Source organism: Muntiacus reevesi, chromosome 6, assembly GCF_963930625.1.
Source record: "Muntiacus reevesi chromosome 6, mMunRee1.1, whole genome shotgun sequence".
Classification (NCBI taxonomy): domain Eukaryota; kingdom Metazoa; phylum Chordata; class Mammalia; order Artiodactyla; family Cervidae; genus Muntiacus; species Muntiacus reevesi.
In genome coordinates this window covers 52755536-52773382 of record NC_089254.1, presented here as the reverse complement: position 1 = coordinate 52773382, position 17847 = coordinate 52755536, and the positions used below count along the sequence as shown (strand labels likewise).

At 35.0% G+C, this 17847-nt stretch overlaps 1 protein-coding gene across 1 annotated transcript in view; it reads right to left on the bottom strand.

Moving 5' to 3' along the window:
* Nucleotides 1–4816: 4816 nt before the first annotated feature.
* The window catches only part of BMT2 (base methyltransferase of 25S rRNA 2 homolog), a 75054-nt gene continuing 62023 nt past the window's right edge, over nucleotides 4817–17847 (bottom strand). Inside the window, exons 4-5 of the mRNA XM_065939900.1 lie at nucleotides 16109–16223; nucleotides 4817–8046 (exon numbers count right to left, since the gene is read on the bottom strand). Coding sequence (XP_065795972.1) covers nucleotides 7417–8046; nucleotides 16109–16223 — 745 coding nt within the window. The 3' untranslated portion in view covers nucleotides 4817–7416. The remainder of the gene's footprint in view (nucleotides 8047–16108; nucleotides 16224–17847) is intronic.

Below are 17847 nucleotides of genomic sequence, written 5' to 3'. Positions count from 1 at the left end.
GACTGTAGCACTCCAAGCTTCCCTGTCCTTCACCATCTCCCAGAGTTTGCTAAAACTTAATTCCATTGAGTCACCGATGCCATCCAACCATCTCATCCTTTGTCGTCTCCTTCTCCTCCTGCCTTCAATCTTTCCCAGCATCAGGGTCTTTCCAATAAGTTGGCTCTTTGTATCAGGTGGCCAAAGTATTAGAGTTTCATTCAGCTTCAGCATCAGTCCTTCCAATGAATATTCAGGGTTGATTTCCTTTAGGATTGACTGGTTTGTTCTCCATGCAGTCCAAGGAACTTTTAAGAGTCTTCTCTGGCACCACAGTTTGAAGGCATCAGTTCTTCGTGCTCAGCCTTTTTATTGTCCATCTCTCACATTCATACATAACTACTGGAAAAATCAGACCTTTGACTATAGACCTTTGTAGGCAGAGTAACATCTCTGCTTTTTAATATGCTGTGTAGGTTTGTCATTGCTTTTCTTCCAAGTAGCAAGCATCTTTTAATTTCATGGCTTCAGTCACAATCTGCAGTGATTTTGGAACCCAAGAAAATAAAGTGTCACTGTTTCCATTGTTTTTCCATCTATTTGCCATGATCTTAGTTTTTTTGAATGTTGGGTTTTAAGCCAGCTTTTTCACTCTTCTCTTTCACCTTTATCCAGAGGCTCTTAAGTTCCTCTTCACTTTCTGCTATAAAGGTGGTGTCATCTGCATATCTGAGGTTATTGATATTTCTCCCTGCAATCTTGATTCCAGCTTGTGCTTCATCCAGTCCGAAATTTCGCATGATGTATTCTGCATATAAGCTTATGGCCTAATTCTTCATATTTTCTTTTAACTTCAAAAACAGGTTTCATTTTTGGTACTGCTGATAGGCCCAATCTTAGAAATTGTTAAAATATAATGCCTCCCCAGTGGCTCAGATAATAAAGAGTCTGCCTGCAATGCAGGAGACCCAGGTTCAATCCCTGGGTTGGGAAAATCTCCTGGAGAAGAAATTGGCAACCCATTCCAGTATTCTTGCCTGGAGAATTCCATGGACAGAGGAGCCTGGTGGGCTACAGACCCTAGGGTTACATATAGTCAGACACTACTGAGTGACTCACACACACACACACACACACGATGGAAAACAGTTACCAATATATTCAATTATTAAAGACAACCAGTGACATTAATAATAAATGTTTTATATTATTGCAAAAAGTGGAATAGCTTTCTATTAATTGAGCAAAGGTGTTATGTTTAAAAAGAAAATTCACAGTTGAACACTGCTTATATAGACTCAAAATTACTACTTAGTAGTGATTTTGTAACAAAATTCTTATTTGAAAAATACATGCTAAACTACCAAGCTCATTCTAAAACAAATCTGGGATGAACACACATTTAAATCCGACTTTAAAATAAATTGATTCCAATTGTTATTCCAATTGAATTTCTCTAAGACAAAATAATTCAAGGAATTAGATCTGGTAGACAGAGTGCCTGAAGAACTATGGACAGAGGTTTGTGACATTGTACAGAAGGCAGGGATCAAGACGATCCCCAAGGAAAAAAAATGCAAAAAGGCAAAATGGTTGTCTGAGGTGGCCTTACAAATAGCTGGGAAAAGAAGAGGAGTGAAAGGCAAAGGAGAAAAGGAAAGATATACCCATTTGAATGCAGAGTTCCAAAGAATAGCAAGGAGAGATAAGAAAACCTTCCTCAGTGATCAATGCAAAGAAATAAGGGAAAACAATAGAGTGGGAAAGACAGAGGTCTCTTCAAGAAAATTAGGGATACAAAAGGAACACTTCATGAAAAGATGGGCACAATAAAGGACAGAAATGGTATGGACCTAACAGAAGCAGACGATGTTAAGAAGAGATGGCAAGAATACACAGAACTATGCAAAAAAGATCTTCATGACCCAGATAATCAGAATGTTGTGATCCGTCACCTAGAGCCAGACATCCTGGAATGGTAAGTCAAGTGGGCCTTAGGAAGGACCACTAGGAACAAAGCTATTAGGGGTGATGGAATTCCAGTTGAACTATTTCAAATCTTGAAAGATGATGCTGTGAAAGTGCTGCACTCAATATGCTAGCAAATTTGGAAAACTCAGCAGTGGCCACAGGACTGGAAAAGGTCAGTTTTCATTCCAATCCCTAAGAAAGCAATGCTAAAGAATGCTCAAACTACCGCGCAATTGCTCTCTCACACGCTAGTAAAGTAATGCTCAAAATTGTCTAAGCCAGGCTTCAACAGTACGTGAATCATGAACTTGAACAGTTCAAGTTGGATTTAGAAAAGGCAGAGGAACCAGAGATCAAGTTGCCAACATTTGCTGGATCATCGAAAAAGCAAGAGATTTCCAGAAAAACATTTACTTCTACTTTATTGACTACATCAAAGCCTTTGACTGTGTGGATCACAACAAACTGGAAAGTCCTTCAAGAGATAGGAATACCAGATCACCTGACCTGCCTCTTGAGAAATCTATATGCAGGTCAGGAAGCAACAGTTAGAACTGCAGATGGACCAACAGACTGGTTCCCAATCGAGAAAGGAGTATGTCAAGGCTGTATATTGTCACCCTGCTTATTTAACTTATATGCAGAGTACATCATGAGAAATGCTGGGCTGGAAGAAGCACAAGCTGCAATCAAGATTGCCAGGAGAAATATCAATAAACTCAGATATGCAGATGACACCACCCTTATAGCAGAAAGTGAAGAACTAAAGAGCCTCTTGATGAAAGTGAAAGAGAATGAAAAAAATTGGCTTAAAACTCAACATTCAGAAAACTAAGATCATGGCATCTGGTCCCATCACTTCATGGCAAATAGATGGGGAAACAGTGGAAACAGTGACAGCCTCTTTTTTGGGGCTCCAAAATCACTGCAGATGGTGATTGCAGCCATGAAATTAAAAGACACTTGTTCCTTGGAAGAAAAGCTATGACCAAACTAGACAGCATATTAAAAAGCAGAAACATTACTTTGCCAACAAAGGCCTGTCTAGTGAAAGCTATGGGTTTTACAGTGGTCATGTATGGATGTGAGAGTTGGACCATAAAGAAAGCTGAGTGCTGAAGAATTGATGCTTCTGTGATATAGAACTGTGATGTAGAAGACTCTTTAAAGTCCCTTGGACAGCAAGAAGATCCAACCAGTTCATCCTAAATATCAGTCCTGAATATTCATTGGAAGGACTAATGTTGAAGCTGAAACTCCCAATACTGTGGCTACCTGATGAGAAGAACTGACTCATTTGAAAAGACCCTGATAAGATTGAAGGTGGGAGGAGAAGATGACAGAGGATGAGATGGTTCGATGGCATCACCGACTCAATGGACATGAGTTTGAATAAACTCCGGAAGTTGGTGATGGACAGGGAGGCCTGGCGTGCTGCAGTCCATAAGGCTGCAAAAAGTCAGACATGACTTGAGTGACTGAACTGAACTGAAGACAAAATAGGGTTTAGAAAACCTAATTATTTTTCTCCCTTGGTAATATCTAGAGGCCCTTAACTAAAATGTTAGCTATTGTAGCATGGTAGTTTGTTGGGGATTATGTAATTTGTGTATGTGTGGAGTGCTCACTCTCATCCGACTCTTGCAACCACATGGGCCACCACTAATAATCTTGGGGAGCTTTGTGTTCAGTGGATCGTGGATTTGAAGTTTTATTGTAAACTTTTATGGACGTTCTGGTTTTGAGGAAGAATAAAATTATCATGATACCAACATTCTTTGTAATAAACATTTGTATTATGCTTTTTTGGACTAGTCATTTAGAGGAATGTTTTTCACCTTTAAGTATGTTATTCGCTCAGTTGTGTCCAACTCTTTGTCCAACTATTGCCATCAGGCTCCTTTGTCCATAGAATTCTCCAGGCAAGAATACTAGAATGTGTTGCCATTCCCCTCTCCAGGGGGTCTTCCCAACCCAGGGATCAAACTAAGTCTCCTGCATTATAGGCAGTCTTTACCATCTGAGTCATTTGCTAATAATTTCCAACACCAAGAAGGACCCAAATCTTAAGTCTACATTTCTCTTACCTAGCATGTAAACTCTTGAAGAGGAATAGCATTGCAGCCCTGTGCTCAGAAAAGTGTGGGAAAATGGAGCAAAAACTCTGTTCTATCTTTTTCTTGCCTTTTACAATCAGAATTTTAGTTTGCACTCTTCTAGAGCGATGATGTTTGTGATTTGTTAAACCATTTTTCTTTTGTTTTACAACTTTTTTTTTAACCTTTTCAATTGTTATGAAACAAATTAATGGAGTTAAGCAGGGGCAAAGGTATAGGAGCAGTAGGCAATCATTCCTAGATACCGATATCAACTCCATGTAGAATGCCTGTCATCTTCATTAGATCATGTTCCATGAAAGCAGGGGGCTGTGAGCATACCAAGCCCTGCTGTTTCCCCAGCATACTGTACATGGTAGAATTCAAATGTTTCTTTCGTGAATAAAGAATTCCTTCACATCGTGAGAAACCCATCTGCTGCCCTAAAATAACTGATATACTTAGGTAATTTATCTTGGATGTAATTTTCAAGGAAAGTAGGATATGATATAGTTGACAAACAATGAACAAGAATTTATGTTGGTTGTTGTCCTCGCTCTTCGGTCCTTGCTCTATGACAATAGGGAGGTCACTTGAGCTCTCTGAATCTTGGTGAAGGAATTTATGAAATTAAGGGACTGGACTAGATGAAACCAGCTAGAAAAGTCTAAGTCATTTAAGTTTCAAATTGCTCCCTAAATCTGAAATCGCTTAGTGAGATTACGTCAAGACCACAAAACTTTCAATTTGTAAATAATAGACAATGAATATTAGAAAATTTAAAATTTTTAATAAATGTGCTTTGTTCACAAAATGTGAAAAAATACAACAAACACAAACATACATTTTCAGGTAAGCCACCTCCCACCACTTGGCAACTACCATATAAACCACTTGATCTAGTCATAATTCTGAAGAAACCAAGCAAATGACCATTTGTTTTTGAAACATCAAATTGTTTTGGAGAATACTGTTGTGAATGTGACAGGAGGCCCCTTAAATTTATATCCAAATGAAATCATTTTCAAGAGTACCCATACAGTATTAGAAGGCTCTATGGACTTCTCTTGTCATTATATAGAGAATCTGGCTCCAAGCCACAGGAATGCTTACATTTTAACATTTATATGTTAAATTGACTTTGGTGGATATTAATACATAGTAGTTTAAATCCTGCGCCAACCTAATTTTGAAGATGAATTTACAGTAACAAATGAGATTTATATATCCAAACTTATACTAAATCAGAGTATAGGTTTTTATAAAGAGATATTTCTTTAAAGTACTATTTAAAATACACCATGCACACTTTGGAGCATAAGCAGAATCAACATCTGTAAACAATCAGAAGATTTTATAGCACCAACATTTTAGCTGTAACACAAAGGCTAAATCCAAGGTCAAATACTTATACCAGCCTCTCAAAAGTATGGTTTTCATTTACTTTCAAAGCACTTTCGTTTCGTATGTTGTTTTTTTGCCCTTAAGATGGCATTTAGCCCAATCACAGAAAATGACTGTATGGTAAAGGGGGTACTACCAACACACATTTCTATGTTACCCTGAACACAGTACTTTTCTCCCCCTCCTTCTTTCAGGTGAATAAGATTTGACCTGTAGTGCTTAACTGGAAAGAAAGTCCTAATTTTTCTTTATAATTAACTAATCTTATGTTATTGAAAGTAAATGCAAAACTTCAAGTTACTTCTGGCACATTTGAGAAACCAATATTTATTGCATTTACTCAACTGACTTTTAGGTTAATTACAATCTTGTTACTTTCATTAATTTAGAATTTGAAATTTACTTTGAAATATTGGGTACACACACTTAGCCATTTATATCTTACAGGGTAAATTTTGTATTTCTAAATAAAGTTTGACATTCAAAGTTAACTACAGCAATTCACAATAAGCACAAAAACACTTTTACCAGAGTAAAGAAGTGCAGTTTATGAATTTAGGATCAACTATTGAAAATGCAAGTTTCCTTTAAAAACACACACACACAACATTAACCATGAAATCTGAAACTGTGATATTTCAGTGCAAAAACCTCAGTATGAGGTAATTTTAATGTAATAACCACTTGAAAAAAAAATCCACACAGTGGCACTCTTAAAAATGACAGTTTACATGACAATTGCTGGCTGACAAGACAACGTGGACTAAATGTTCTTAGCCATTTAAACATTTAAACTGATCTTGTCTTGTTGGACATATATTTCTCCTTAGTCATTTGCTTCTGATTCAGAAACACAGAAAGGCATTTATCAATGTGGAAAGGGAAAATTCCCACAGCCAACTAATGTTTATATATTCAAAGACAAATTTCTGCTAGGGCTTTAGATAGAAACTAGAATACCGAAAGGTCAAAACCATTTTATGAGATTACCAGCAGAGGGTTAATTTAAAAATTTTCTATATAGTTTCCAGACTTGTAGTGCAGCACCTCCTTAACAGAAAGGTGAGGACCCTACTAAGGTTGGTCTAGGTAGAACGTAAGCTCTCTTACAAGTGCAAACCCTTTCACAAAGGTGTGTTAGGTCAGTATCGAGTATTATATTGTTCCTTGCTTAAATAGAGAATTCTGTAATGAAACCTAAATTTAAAAAAGTAAAAGTGAATTCTCACAGTTAAATATACTCACCACCAATGCCCAAATCAAAAAGAAGGATATGGAAACTCTATTTTGGCAATGGTGTTTACTGTACTGTGCTAATCAAATTAGAATCCATACGTTGGGGGAAACAGATCCCCAATGTCTGATGTTGCCAAATGAGCAAGAAAGAAAAAGAGTCAGCATCAATTCCAAAAGGTCTAGGGAATGCTGAATCATCAGACAAAACTGAGCCAAAATGGCTTTCTATAACAGGTAACAATTTAGTTAGAAAAAAGGAATAAGATAAGTGCATCACAAAACTACTAAACCAATCTATCTCTCTCTGTCACATTTAACTTGTGAGTCATCAAAGTGCAATCTACAGCTTTCTACATACATATTTTAGTTTCTCATCGCAATGGTTTAAAGTCAACACTGAGAAGATGAAAACAAAAATACATAGCAAATTATGCTTCATTTTTCACAATAGCACTAAAGAGAAAAAGGTACCTTTCTATAATATCTTAGTGCTAAATGCTAAGTAACAGTGGTTTCTGCTAGGACAGGAGTCACTCTGCATGAAACATTAAGCTTTCTCTATAAGAATAAATTTTAAAATCCAGAAGTAGAAAAAAATAGCAAACTCTGTAAACCTTTGCATTTCTTCTATGCAAACCAGGTTTTAAGTACTGAGTTCATGTTAGTATTTCTAATTAGTGTAAGCAATTAAGTTTAGGAGTCTGGATTGAAAGGGTCTTTTGCTTTTACATTAACTTAAAAGTAATATGGGGTCTTCTAGCTCATAGAAAGGAATAGAGCTGGCTTGACTTTCTCCAGAATCTGAGTCATATGGAGCATCAGGGAGCTCTGTGAAACCACATGCTAGTTGTTCATCTTCTATATCTGATCGAACGTAGCAGGAAGGGTTAGAATATTCCTCATCTTCTATACTGTTGAAATCTTGAGGAATATATAACATCCCTGGGTAGTTCCTACTAACCAAGTCACTTGTGGTTTTTAGGGAGGTTTTTCTAAATGCCATCAGATGCATATGTGAAAATTTTGAATACTTGAAACGTTTAAAGCCCAGGGACTCTATAGCAATCTTCCAGCTTTTCATCATCATAGCATGACGGTTCTGATGGGAAGAATCAGGTGTGATGATAAGCAATAAACCATTTAACACTAACAGTTCATGGGCTTTTTTGCAGCAAATCCATCGCTGGTAAGGTGATGGAAAATAAGAAAGAAGAAGAGAGAAAACAACCACATGGAAAAGTTCTCCGGGAAGAGAATCAATAGGGTTTTTCAGCTGCTTCAAAAAGGCATCTATAGCATCTTGTGCAAGCTGGAGTGGTTGCTGAAGCTGCAAGTTCAAGAAGTCACATTTATATACACTCTGCAAAAAGGAAAAAACAAGGCATACTGAGAATTTTAAGATTACTTCCATCGAACTACACAAATTTTAAACCAAACTATTTCACAGCATTTCTATATAATTCAAGTTTTAAGTATGTACCTTTCATTTCTAAATTTTTCCACTTACAGAGACTTATTCAACCAAAACTTTTACTCAGAAAAGTCTCAGAGTAATTAAGGCTAGAGAATTTCTAGTCATCATTTTTAAAAAATGTATTTCTGAGAAACAATTAAAAATACTTTAAAAAATATATTTTTTAAAATATTAAGGCTTTGTTTGAAATTTAACTTGGATAAGAACTTATAGGGATGATTTATTTCTACACTTAGTCATACTTATGTTCATGTAAACATTTATAGTTACCTAAAACAGGCTAGTATAAAAATAACTTTAAACAAGAAACACTATGAAATGAAGATGAACCAAAGAAGTCAGAGGACAATGAAAGTGGATTTATAAATTCGTAAAAAAGCAAAATACCAAATCTTTTTAAAGTCATGTAAAGCATCTTTTCAATCCTTAACTTTAACTATCTCAAAAGTAGTTTTAATAATATATCTATTGAAATAAACTACATATTAAATTTAACTAACTGAGCCAAGTGACCGTGAGGTACACTACAAGTAAAGAAACAGCACTGCATCATTTGCTGAATATTAAAATTGTATGAAAATAATCCAGAGTAAGAAAGCAGTTTTAAAACTAGATAAAAGTAGCTATCCTTATATAAGACAATAGTTAATTGATTATCAAAGATATGAGCTAATACCTTAGTCCCTCATTAGTGTGTAGACAAGCTGGTCACATAAGCATCTGGACTATCTATCAAGAAAAGCAATACATAAAGTTCTATTATATGGGAAAAGATTGTTTTTCTTTTTTTGTTCCTTTTGGAGGGAAGACAGAGATAGCTCTATTGAAGTATAACTGACATACAACCTAAAGTAATAGCCGACACACATTTAAAGTGTACATTTTTAATAAGTTGTAATGTTTATACACTTTTGAAACCACTACTGTAATCAAATTAAGAACAGATCCAACACTCCCTAAAGTCTTCTTGTGCCCCTTACATAGCCCTTCCTTTTATCCTCCCTTCTTCCCTGTCACTAGGCAATCACGGATGTGATTTCTATCACTACAGATCAAGTGTGTATTTTCTAGAATTTAACATAAGTGGAATAGTATAGAATAATGTACTCTTATTTTGCCTGGCTTCCTTCATACAGCACAATTATTTTGAGATTCATTCTTTTTTTTTTGCATGTATTGATAGTTTATTCCTTTTTAATAGCTGAGGTATGATACCATATAAAAGATATACCACGGTTTGTTTTCCCATATACCTCTCATAGATAACTTGGTTGTTTCTAATTTTTGGCAGTAACAACTACAGCTGCTATGAGCATTCCTGTCTTTGCACAGACATGTTTTCTCTTTGAATGGACATGCTTCAATTGTCCTGGCAAGTATCAAGGAGAGTGGTGGCTGGATCATATAGCATGTGCATGTTTAACTTTTAAAGAAACTCCAAAACTATTTTCAAAAGTGCTTACACTGAATTTTACATTTCTACCAGGAGTTTATGGGAGTTCCAGTTTCTCCACCTCCTCCTCAACACTTGGAATGGCCAGCCTTTTAAATTTTAATCATAGTCATAGGTGTGTATTAGTATACTGAGGTTTGAATTTGGCTTTTCCTAGTAAGTAGTGATGTTTACCTGGGTATCTTCTTTGGTGAAGTATCTGTTCAACTTTTTACATGCTGAAAAATAACTGGGTTGTTAAAAACCTATTTTCTTATTGAATTTTGAGAGTTCTTTGTTATAGATCCAAGTTCTTAATCAGATATATTGCTTGAAAATATTTCTCTCAGATTATGTCTTTTCATTCGCTTAACAATGTATTTTTTCTTTTTTAGTTGTAGTATTATTGATTTACAATATTTTATTATTAGTAGTTTCAGATGTTTAGCATAGTGATTCAGTATTTTTATAGATTATATCCCATTAAAAGTTATTACAAAATAATAGTTATATTCCAGAATGTTGTACAATATAGTCTTGTTGCTTATCAATTTTATATATAGTAGTTTATATTTCCTCATCATATACTCTTATATTGCCCTTGTTCCCTTCCCTCTTCCCCAATGGTAACCACAAGTTTGTTTTCTATATCTGTGAGTTTATTTCTGTTTTACTATATACATTCATTTATCTTTTAGATTCTATATATGTGATAACATATAATATTTGTCTTTCTCTGTCTCACTGCTTCACTTAATCTGATAATCTCTAGGTCCATCCATGTTGCAACAAATGGCATTATTTCATTCTTTGTTACGGCTAAGAAATATTCCCATTGTGCATACATATATACCACATCTTCTTTATCCATTCATCTTGTTGATGGATGCTGAGGTTGCTTCCATATAAAGATATGGAAGTTGTAATAATACTGTTATGAACATTGGGGTGCATGTATGTTCTCTAATTAGAGTTTTCTCCAAATTCATGCCCCAGAGTGGGATTGCAGGGTCATACGGTAAGTCTAGTCTTAAGCCTTTTAAGGAACCTCCAACAGAGTAGGTGGGTTCCCTTTTTTCACACCCTCTCCCTCATTTATTTCTTGTAGACTTTTTAATAATGGCCATTCTGACTGGTGGGAGGAGATAGCTCATTGTAGTTTTGATTTGCATTTCTCTAATAATTAGTGATACTGAACATCTTTCCATGTGCCTGTTGGCCATCAGTATGTCTTCTTTGGAACAATGTCTATTTAGGTCTTCTGCTCATTTTCTGATTGGGTTTCTTAAAAAATATATAAAGTTGCATGAACTGTTTGTGTATTTTGGAAATTAATCCCTTTTCAGTAGAACTGTTTCCAAATATTTTCTCCCAGTCAGTAAGTTCTCTTTTGTTTCATTTATGGTTTCCTTTGCTGTGCAGAAGCTTTTAAGCTTAATTAGGTCCCATTTGTTTACTTTTGTTTCTATTTCCATTATTCTAGGAGATGGATTAAAAAAAAATTGTGATTTATGTCAGAGTGTTCTACCTATGTTTTTCTCTAGGAGTTTTATAATATCTGGTCTTGTATTTAGGTCTTTAATCCATTTTGAGTAGATTTTGTGTAAATGTTAGAGACTGAGCATTTTTTTGGACATTAAACCAGTCTTACACTCCTGGAATATGTCAAACTTTGCCATAAAGTATTATCCTTTTTGAAATATTGTTGGGTTCAATATGCTAAAATTTTGTGGAGAACTTTTGTGTTTATGTTCATGATGGATATGACCTATAGGTTTTTGTTGTTCTGTAATGTCTCTGGTTTTGGTATTGGGGTAGTGGCCTCACAGAATACGTTGGGAAGTGAAGTCATTTGAGCCTAGAATCTTCTTTATGGGGAAGTTTTAACTGCCAATTAAAATGTACTTAATACATTGTGAGCTATTAAGGTTATCTATTTCTTCATGAGTGAGCTCTGGTAGTATGTATCTTCCAATGAATTTGTCCATTTAATTTGTGGAATTTATTGGCATAAATTTTTTTTGCAATATTTATTATCCTTTAATATTAGTAAAATATGTAAGATGTCACATGTTTCTCTTTATTTCCTAATTGGTATGCATAGTGATTTAATAAATTTTATTGTTCTTCTCAAGCAGCATTTGCTTTCAATTTTTTCCCTACTATATTTCTAAAAGTTTTTTAATTCATTGATTTCTGCTATAATCTTATTATTTTCTTTCTTGTATTTTGGATTTAGTACGGGCTTTTTGTTTTTTTCTAGTTGAAAATTGATGTCATTGCTTTGAGACGTTTCTCATTTTATAATAAAGGTGTTTAGTATTGTGTAATTTCCTTTAAGTACAGTACTACTTTATTTTTAAATTTATTTTTTGGTTGCGCCACATGGCATGTGGGGTCAGTTCTCTGACCAGGGGTTGAACCCACACACCCTGGATTGGAATCATGGAGTCTTAACTGCTGGACTGCCAGGGGAGTCTCTCTAAGTACAGTTCAGTGATTTTAGAGGCATCCTATGCATACCTATGCTTTTGATAGCTTATGTTTTTATTTATCTTCATTCCAAAATATCTAATTTTTTTGGTGAGTTCTTCTTTCACTGATGTTCTAATTATTCCATCAGTTATTGAGAGAAAGTTGATTAAATCTTCAACTATAATTTTATAAATGTCTGTAATTGCTACTTTATCAGTTTTTGGCTTATGTATTTTGAAGCTTTTATTAGATGCATAAATGTTGAAGACTGTTTTGTACTCTTGATGAACTGATCTTTTATCATGATGAAATAAGCATCTTTATTGCTAGTGATATATTTTACTCTAACATCTACTTTGTCTGATTTTAATAGGGCCATTCTAAGCCTTTTGACCATCCTACTTGTGTGTATATAATTGAAGTGCATTTCCTATAGGCAATATATACTTGAGTCCTGTTTTTTAATCCAGTCTGACAATTTCTACCTTTTAATTGGGTATTTAAGCCATGTCTATTTAATGTGATTATTGGTAAACTTAAGTTTAAAGGTACAATCTTGCTACTTATTTTCTGTTTCCCATCTGTTCACTGTTTCCTCTTCTCTATATGCCATCTTTTGGATTAAAGAAATTTAATCCAATTTGATCCTATTTTATCTCCTTTGCTAACTTATTAGCTTTAACTCTTTATTTTACTAGTTGCTTTAGAATTTATAGTCTACATCTTTTACCTATCATAATATCTTACATCATTTTACCTTCACATAATACCTTACCACTTAATATGTAGCATAAAAACCTATTACTATACATATAGTATATTTCCCTTTTTCCCCTCTTGTGCTATTGTTATCATACATTTTTATATAAACTCCATTTTACAGTTGACTCTTGAACAAACACCATTAGTTTTCACTGCACAGGTCCAATCATACATGGATTTACTTTTAAGAAATATATAGTCAGTTCTCTGTATCTGTGGACACAGAACCCAGGGATATGAAGACCTGACTCTACAGGCCTGAGCATCCAGATTTTGACATCTGCGGCAGTGGTGGGGTGTCCAGAACCATTCCCCTGGGATGCTCAAGGCCAGTTCTTCTATTAGCTTTTATCAAATTTGGAAGAATTCTGACCATTATTTTATTTCTTTTATTCTCTTCTCCCCTTTTTGAGGGAACTCCAATTGTGCTTATATTTGGCCACTTGAAATTGACTCACTGTTTGCTGATGCTCTTCCATTAAAAAAAAAAAGTCTTTAATTTTGGGTAGTTTCAATTGTTATGTCTTCAGTTTAACTTCTGTAGTATCTAGTGTACTATTAATCCCATTTAGCACATGTTTCATATCATACATCATAGTATCAACCTTCAGAAGTTATATTTGGCTATTTTTAATTATCTCTCATGGCTCTACTTTTTATGCATATAGAATGTAGTTATAACATTCCCATCTTAATGTCCTTGTTTCCTAATTTTAACGTCTGTGTCAGTTCACAGTTGCTTTCTGTTGGAAGACTGATCTCATTGTGGGTCCTACTCTCTTGCTTACTTGGCTGATTACTTTTTTACTGGATATCAGGTATGGTGAATTTTACTTTGCTGTATACTGGATTACTCTATACTGTTATAAATATTCTAACTTTGTTCTGGGATGTATTAGTAGTTAAATTATCTGGAGACAGTTTGATTTTTTTGGTTCTTGTTTCAAGATTTGTTTCGTGGGACTAGAGCAGCCTTCAGTCGAAGGTTATTCTTCACTACCGAGGCAATTATTAATTATTCTCCACTACTGGGCTTCCCTTGTAGCTCAGTTGTTAAAGAATCTGCCTGCAATGCAGGAGACCTGGGTTCAATTCCTGAGTCAGGAAGACCCCCTGGAGAAGGACATGGCAACCCACTCCAGTATTCTTGCGGGGAGAATCCCATGAATGAGGAGCCTGGCAGGCTACAGTCTACGAGGTCGCAAAGAGTCGGACACAACTTAGCGACTAACCACCACCACTGAGGTAAGGCAGTTTTGTGTACTGTACCCAATGCACTGTGATTCCTGCGGTTTTTAGAGTGGCTGGTGGGAACAGGTACTGCTTTTCAGCCTGTGTGAGTGCACCAGACAACATAACGTAGACCTCTGAAGTGGTACTCCCCCAGGTTCATACAGTTTTCTCACAGAAATGTACTGATAAGTACTCAGTTGAGTACTCAAGAAGAATTCTTTGCAGACCCCTGGAATTTTCTCTTTGTGCAGCTCTCCCATCTTTGGTACTTTGTCCATGAACCGTAGCTGTCTTGATATCCCAGGTCTTTTATCTCTGCCTCCAGAATTCAGAGTTATCAGCTGTGCTCTGCTTGGGACCCCCTGTTTGTGCCACATACTGGAAACTCTCTGAAGGCTACATGCTGGTAAAACTGTATGCCTCATTTGTTTTTCCATTTCTTGGGAATCACTGTCCTTCATTACCTGATGTACAGTCTCTTGTATATTATTCTGAATATTTTGTCAACTTTTTAGTTGCTGCAGGAAGGAGGAAAGAGAATTAGACTGGTCCCTGTCACTCTATCTTGCTTGGAAGTATGTCTCTTCCTTTAGTTTTAAAATTAGTTATAGGGTTTGGGGAACTATAAAAGTCTGATTCTACTACTAAACTTATGTTCTTCTGCCTTCCTTAATGGCTTTACAGTTGAAAATTTACAGCCCTATCTATAAACAATTTAATATTTTAAGAATAAAATTTAAGCTTGAGATTTAGATTAAATGGTCCTCATGTCTTAGCAGTCACTGAAGGATATCTCTAATGTGTATCTTGAGGAAGGAAGGGGAGAGAATCCATGTGTAAATCCATCTGCACTTTAAACTATAGCTCTGGGACTTCCTCTGTGGTCCAGTGGCTAAGATTCCATGCTCCCAATACAGGGGGCCCAGGGAACTAGATCCCATGTGCTGCACGAAGACCTGGCACAGCCAAAAAAATAAATATTTAAAAGAAAATAAAATAAGACTAAAGCTTCTGATGGCACAGGAATTCTCTGCAAAGTATTTGTCTACCTTTAGAAAGTAGAGATAATAGTAAAGGTTTTTAGCATTTTCTTATTTGTCAATGTTAGTCATAAAGACTGTCAAGCTCATTAAAATTAAAGAATAAATTTATTTAAAAGTTGACGCTTCAGGCAGAATTTTTCAATTATAACAGCAAACATTTCTTCAGCACTTACTATATAACAGGCCCTTTGCTAGGTGCTTTAAGTACTTTTTCTCAAGTAAACATGATAATCTTATAGGTATGGTCCATTACAAACCTCAGACAGACAAAGTGAGGTTCAGACAGACAAAGTGAGGTTGAAAGCAAGATTACTTTCTCTTATTAAAGTACTTATTGAGTAATTAATAAGCCAGGTACTCTTCTAGATCCTGGGAGCGTAACAGTGGAGATAAAAAAAATCTCTGACCCTTAGAGTTTATACTCTTAACACATAATCTCTTTATAGCAATAAAAATTAGTAAAAAAATTCTTGTGCCTGGTGCCATATCAAAAGTTAAAACTGCAAAGTTATGAATTTATGTCACTGAGGGAAATAAATCTAATTTTAAAAGCAGAGGAAACATTCTTCATAAAGTTAAAGTAGTTTTATCTACTAAGTACAAATTTGGCAGTCTCCAAGACCCTGCTCTTTACTATTCCATAATAGCTCTACATCACAGTACATTTCAGAAAGAGATGCATTAAGAAAATCAAAATAAAAAATAAAAAGTCAAAATATTAAAACTATCTGGAAGCTTTGCAACCTACTACAATTTTTTGACTCCAACGACAGATGATAAACAAGAAACAAAATGACAAATATGGTATTGGTCAAATTGATATTAAAGAAATGCTCAAATTTTCATAGACTATACATTTATTTTTTAATAGAAAGAGCCTCTTATCAACTTGTATACAGGAAATATATTTGCTATTTTAGGAATGTAAAGATAGTGCTTTCCTTTGTATATATATATGTAAAATATTCAAGTCTCAGAACAAAACAAACAGAACTATGCATACCTCTACAGCAGGTACAATGTCTATGCCAACAGTTAGAAATTCTTCAAACTTCAGAAATGGGTTAAAGCAGCTGCCAACGTCAAGTAATCTGATCTTTCCTGAGGTTTGTAGCAACCTAAAAATAGATTATTTTCAGTATGCCTTTTATAATATAAGAAGTTGTAAGATAAATAAAATATATGAAAAATTCAAACGTTTGAGAATAAAAAAGACTGGCTTTTTGGTCTCAGGATCCCTTTACATGTTTAAAAATTACTGAGGGCCTTGAAGAACTCTTTCATTTATGCAGGTTACATCTACCAATAATACCATGTTTAAAACTAAAACTCAATGGTTTAAAAACATTAATTCATAATGAAAATCTAAATTAGAAAGGGAGTAAAAGTGAGTTATTGTTTTATATTTTTTCAAGTCTCTTTAATGCCTGGCTTAACAGAAGACGAATGGATTCTCTTTTATCTGCTTTTCACTCAAGCTGTTGTAATAGGACATGTCATGAAATTTCTAGAAAACTCAACCCTAGATTCAAGAGAGACTGAAAGTAGAAAAGGCAAATGACATTTTAGTATTATTATGAAAATAATTTCCTCCCCAAAGAGACCCTGGAAGGCTCTCAGATTCCTAGATTGCATTTTGAAAACTATAGATGAAAGAATTCATTCACAAATTAATTCTCAGTCGCCAATATAATGATGTCAATGACTTAAGGACGAAGAGAAAAGTTGTTACAGTATTTTTTAAGTAATGAAAAAATTTTACTTTGTGTGGGAGCATGCCTTATTTACAAAAGTAGTAGGAAAAAAGAAGGTAACCAAACTATACATGGTCATTAGTCAAATGCAGCTAATATGGGTCTGAAGAAGTGAAGTGAAGTTAAAGTCGCTCAGTCATGTCCAACTCTTTGCGACCCCATGGGCAGTCCATGGAATTCTCTAGGCCAGAATACTGGAGTGGATAGCCTTTCCCTTCTCCAGGGGATCTTCCCAACCCAGGTCTCCCACACTGCAGGTGGGTTCTTTGCCAGCTGAGCCACAAGGGAACCTCAATATGGATCTACATAGCAGCAAATAAGGATGAAGGAAAACAGTAGAATTTTGTTGGTCTGAAGCCCAGAGTTCTAGTTTTCAGATGGTAGAACAATAATGAAAACCAACTTCAGACATAAGCATTTTCACTGATATTTAGAAAATGTTTCTGAAAAAATTATGACTAGATACTGGAAACTTAAAGGAAAGAAATATAATGAAATAACTGAGTAAATAAATGGAATTATGGGTTCTTTAAAGTCTTTGGGCACAAAAAAATCTGCCCAGCTTCTGTTCCTTATACCTTGGCTAGTATACTGCCATAGGATCCATTAGAGAGGTGTTAATCTATACTAAGTTAAGCTCCTAGAAAAGGCACTGTAAGTCAAAATAATATAGAGTTTTTCTTCATAAAGGAATGCAATAAATAGGGGTATGTTTTTAACCAAGAGCCTGATGTCCTAACATTTTATAGAAATGACCATAATCACCATCTGATCATAAATAAACTGTATACCGGATCAGTCTGGTATAGGACATGGCAGGTTATAGTACTGTAAAAACAATATGAACAAATTAAAATATTTTTGTCAATAAAAGTTTATTTAAAAACTCATCTAAAGAGGGGGTTATGAGGGTATGAAGAAATAAAAGAATTAGCACTCTCAGCAAAAAGAGCTGCTCCTCGGGCTTTTCTTGTGTCGATTATTGTGT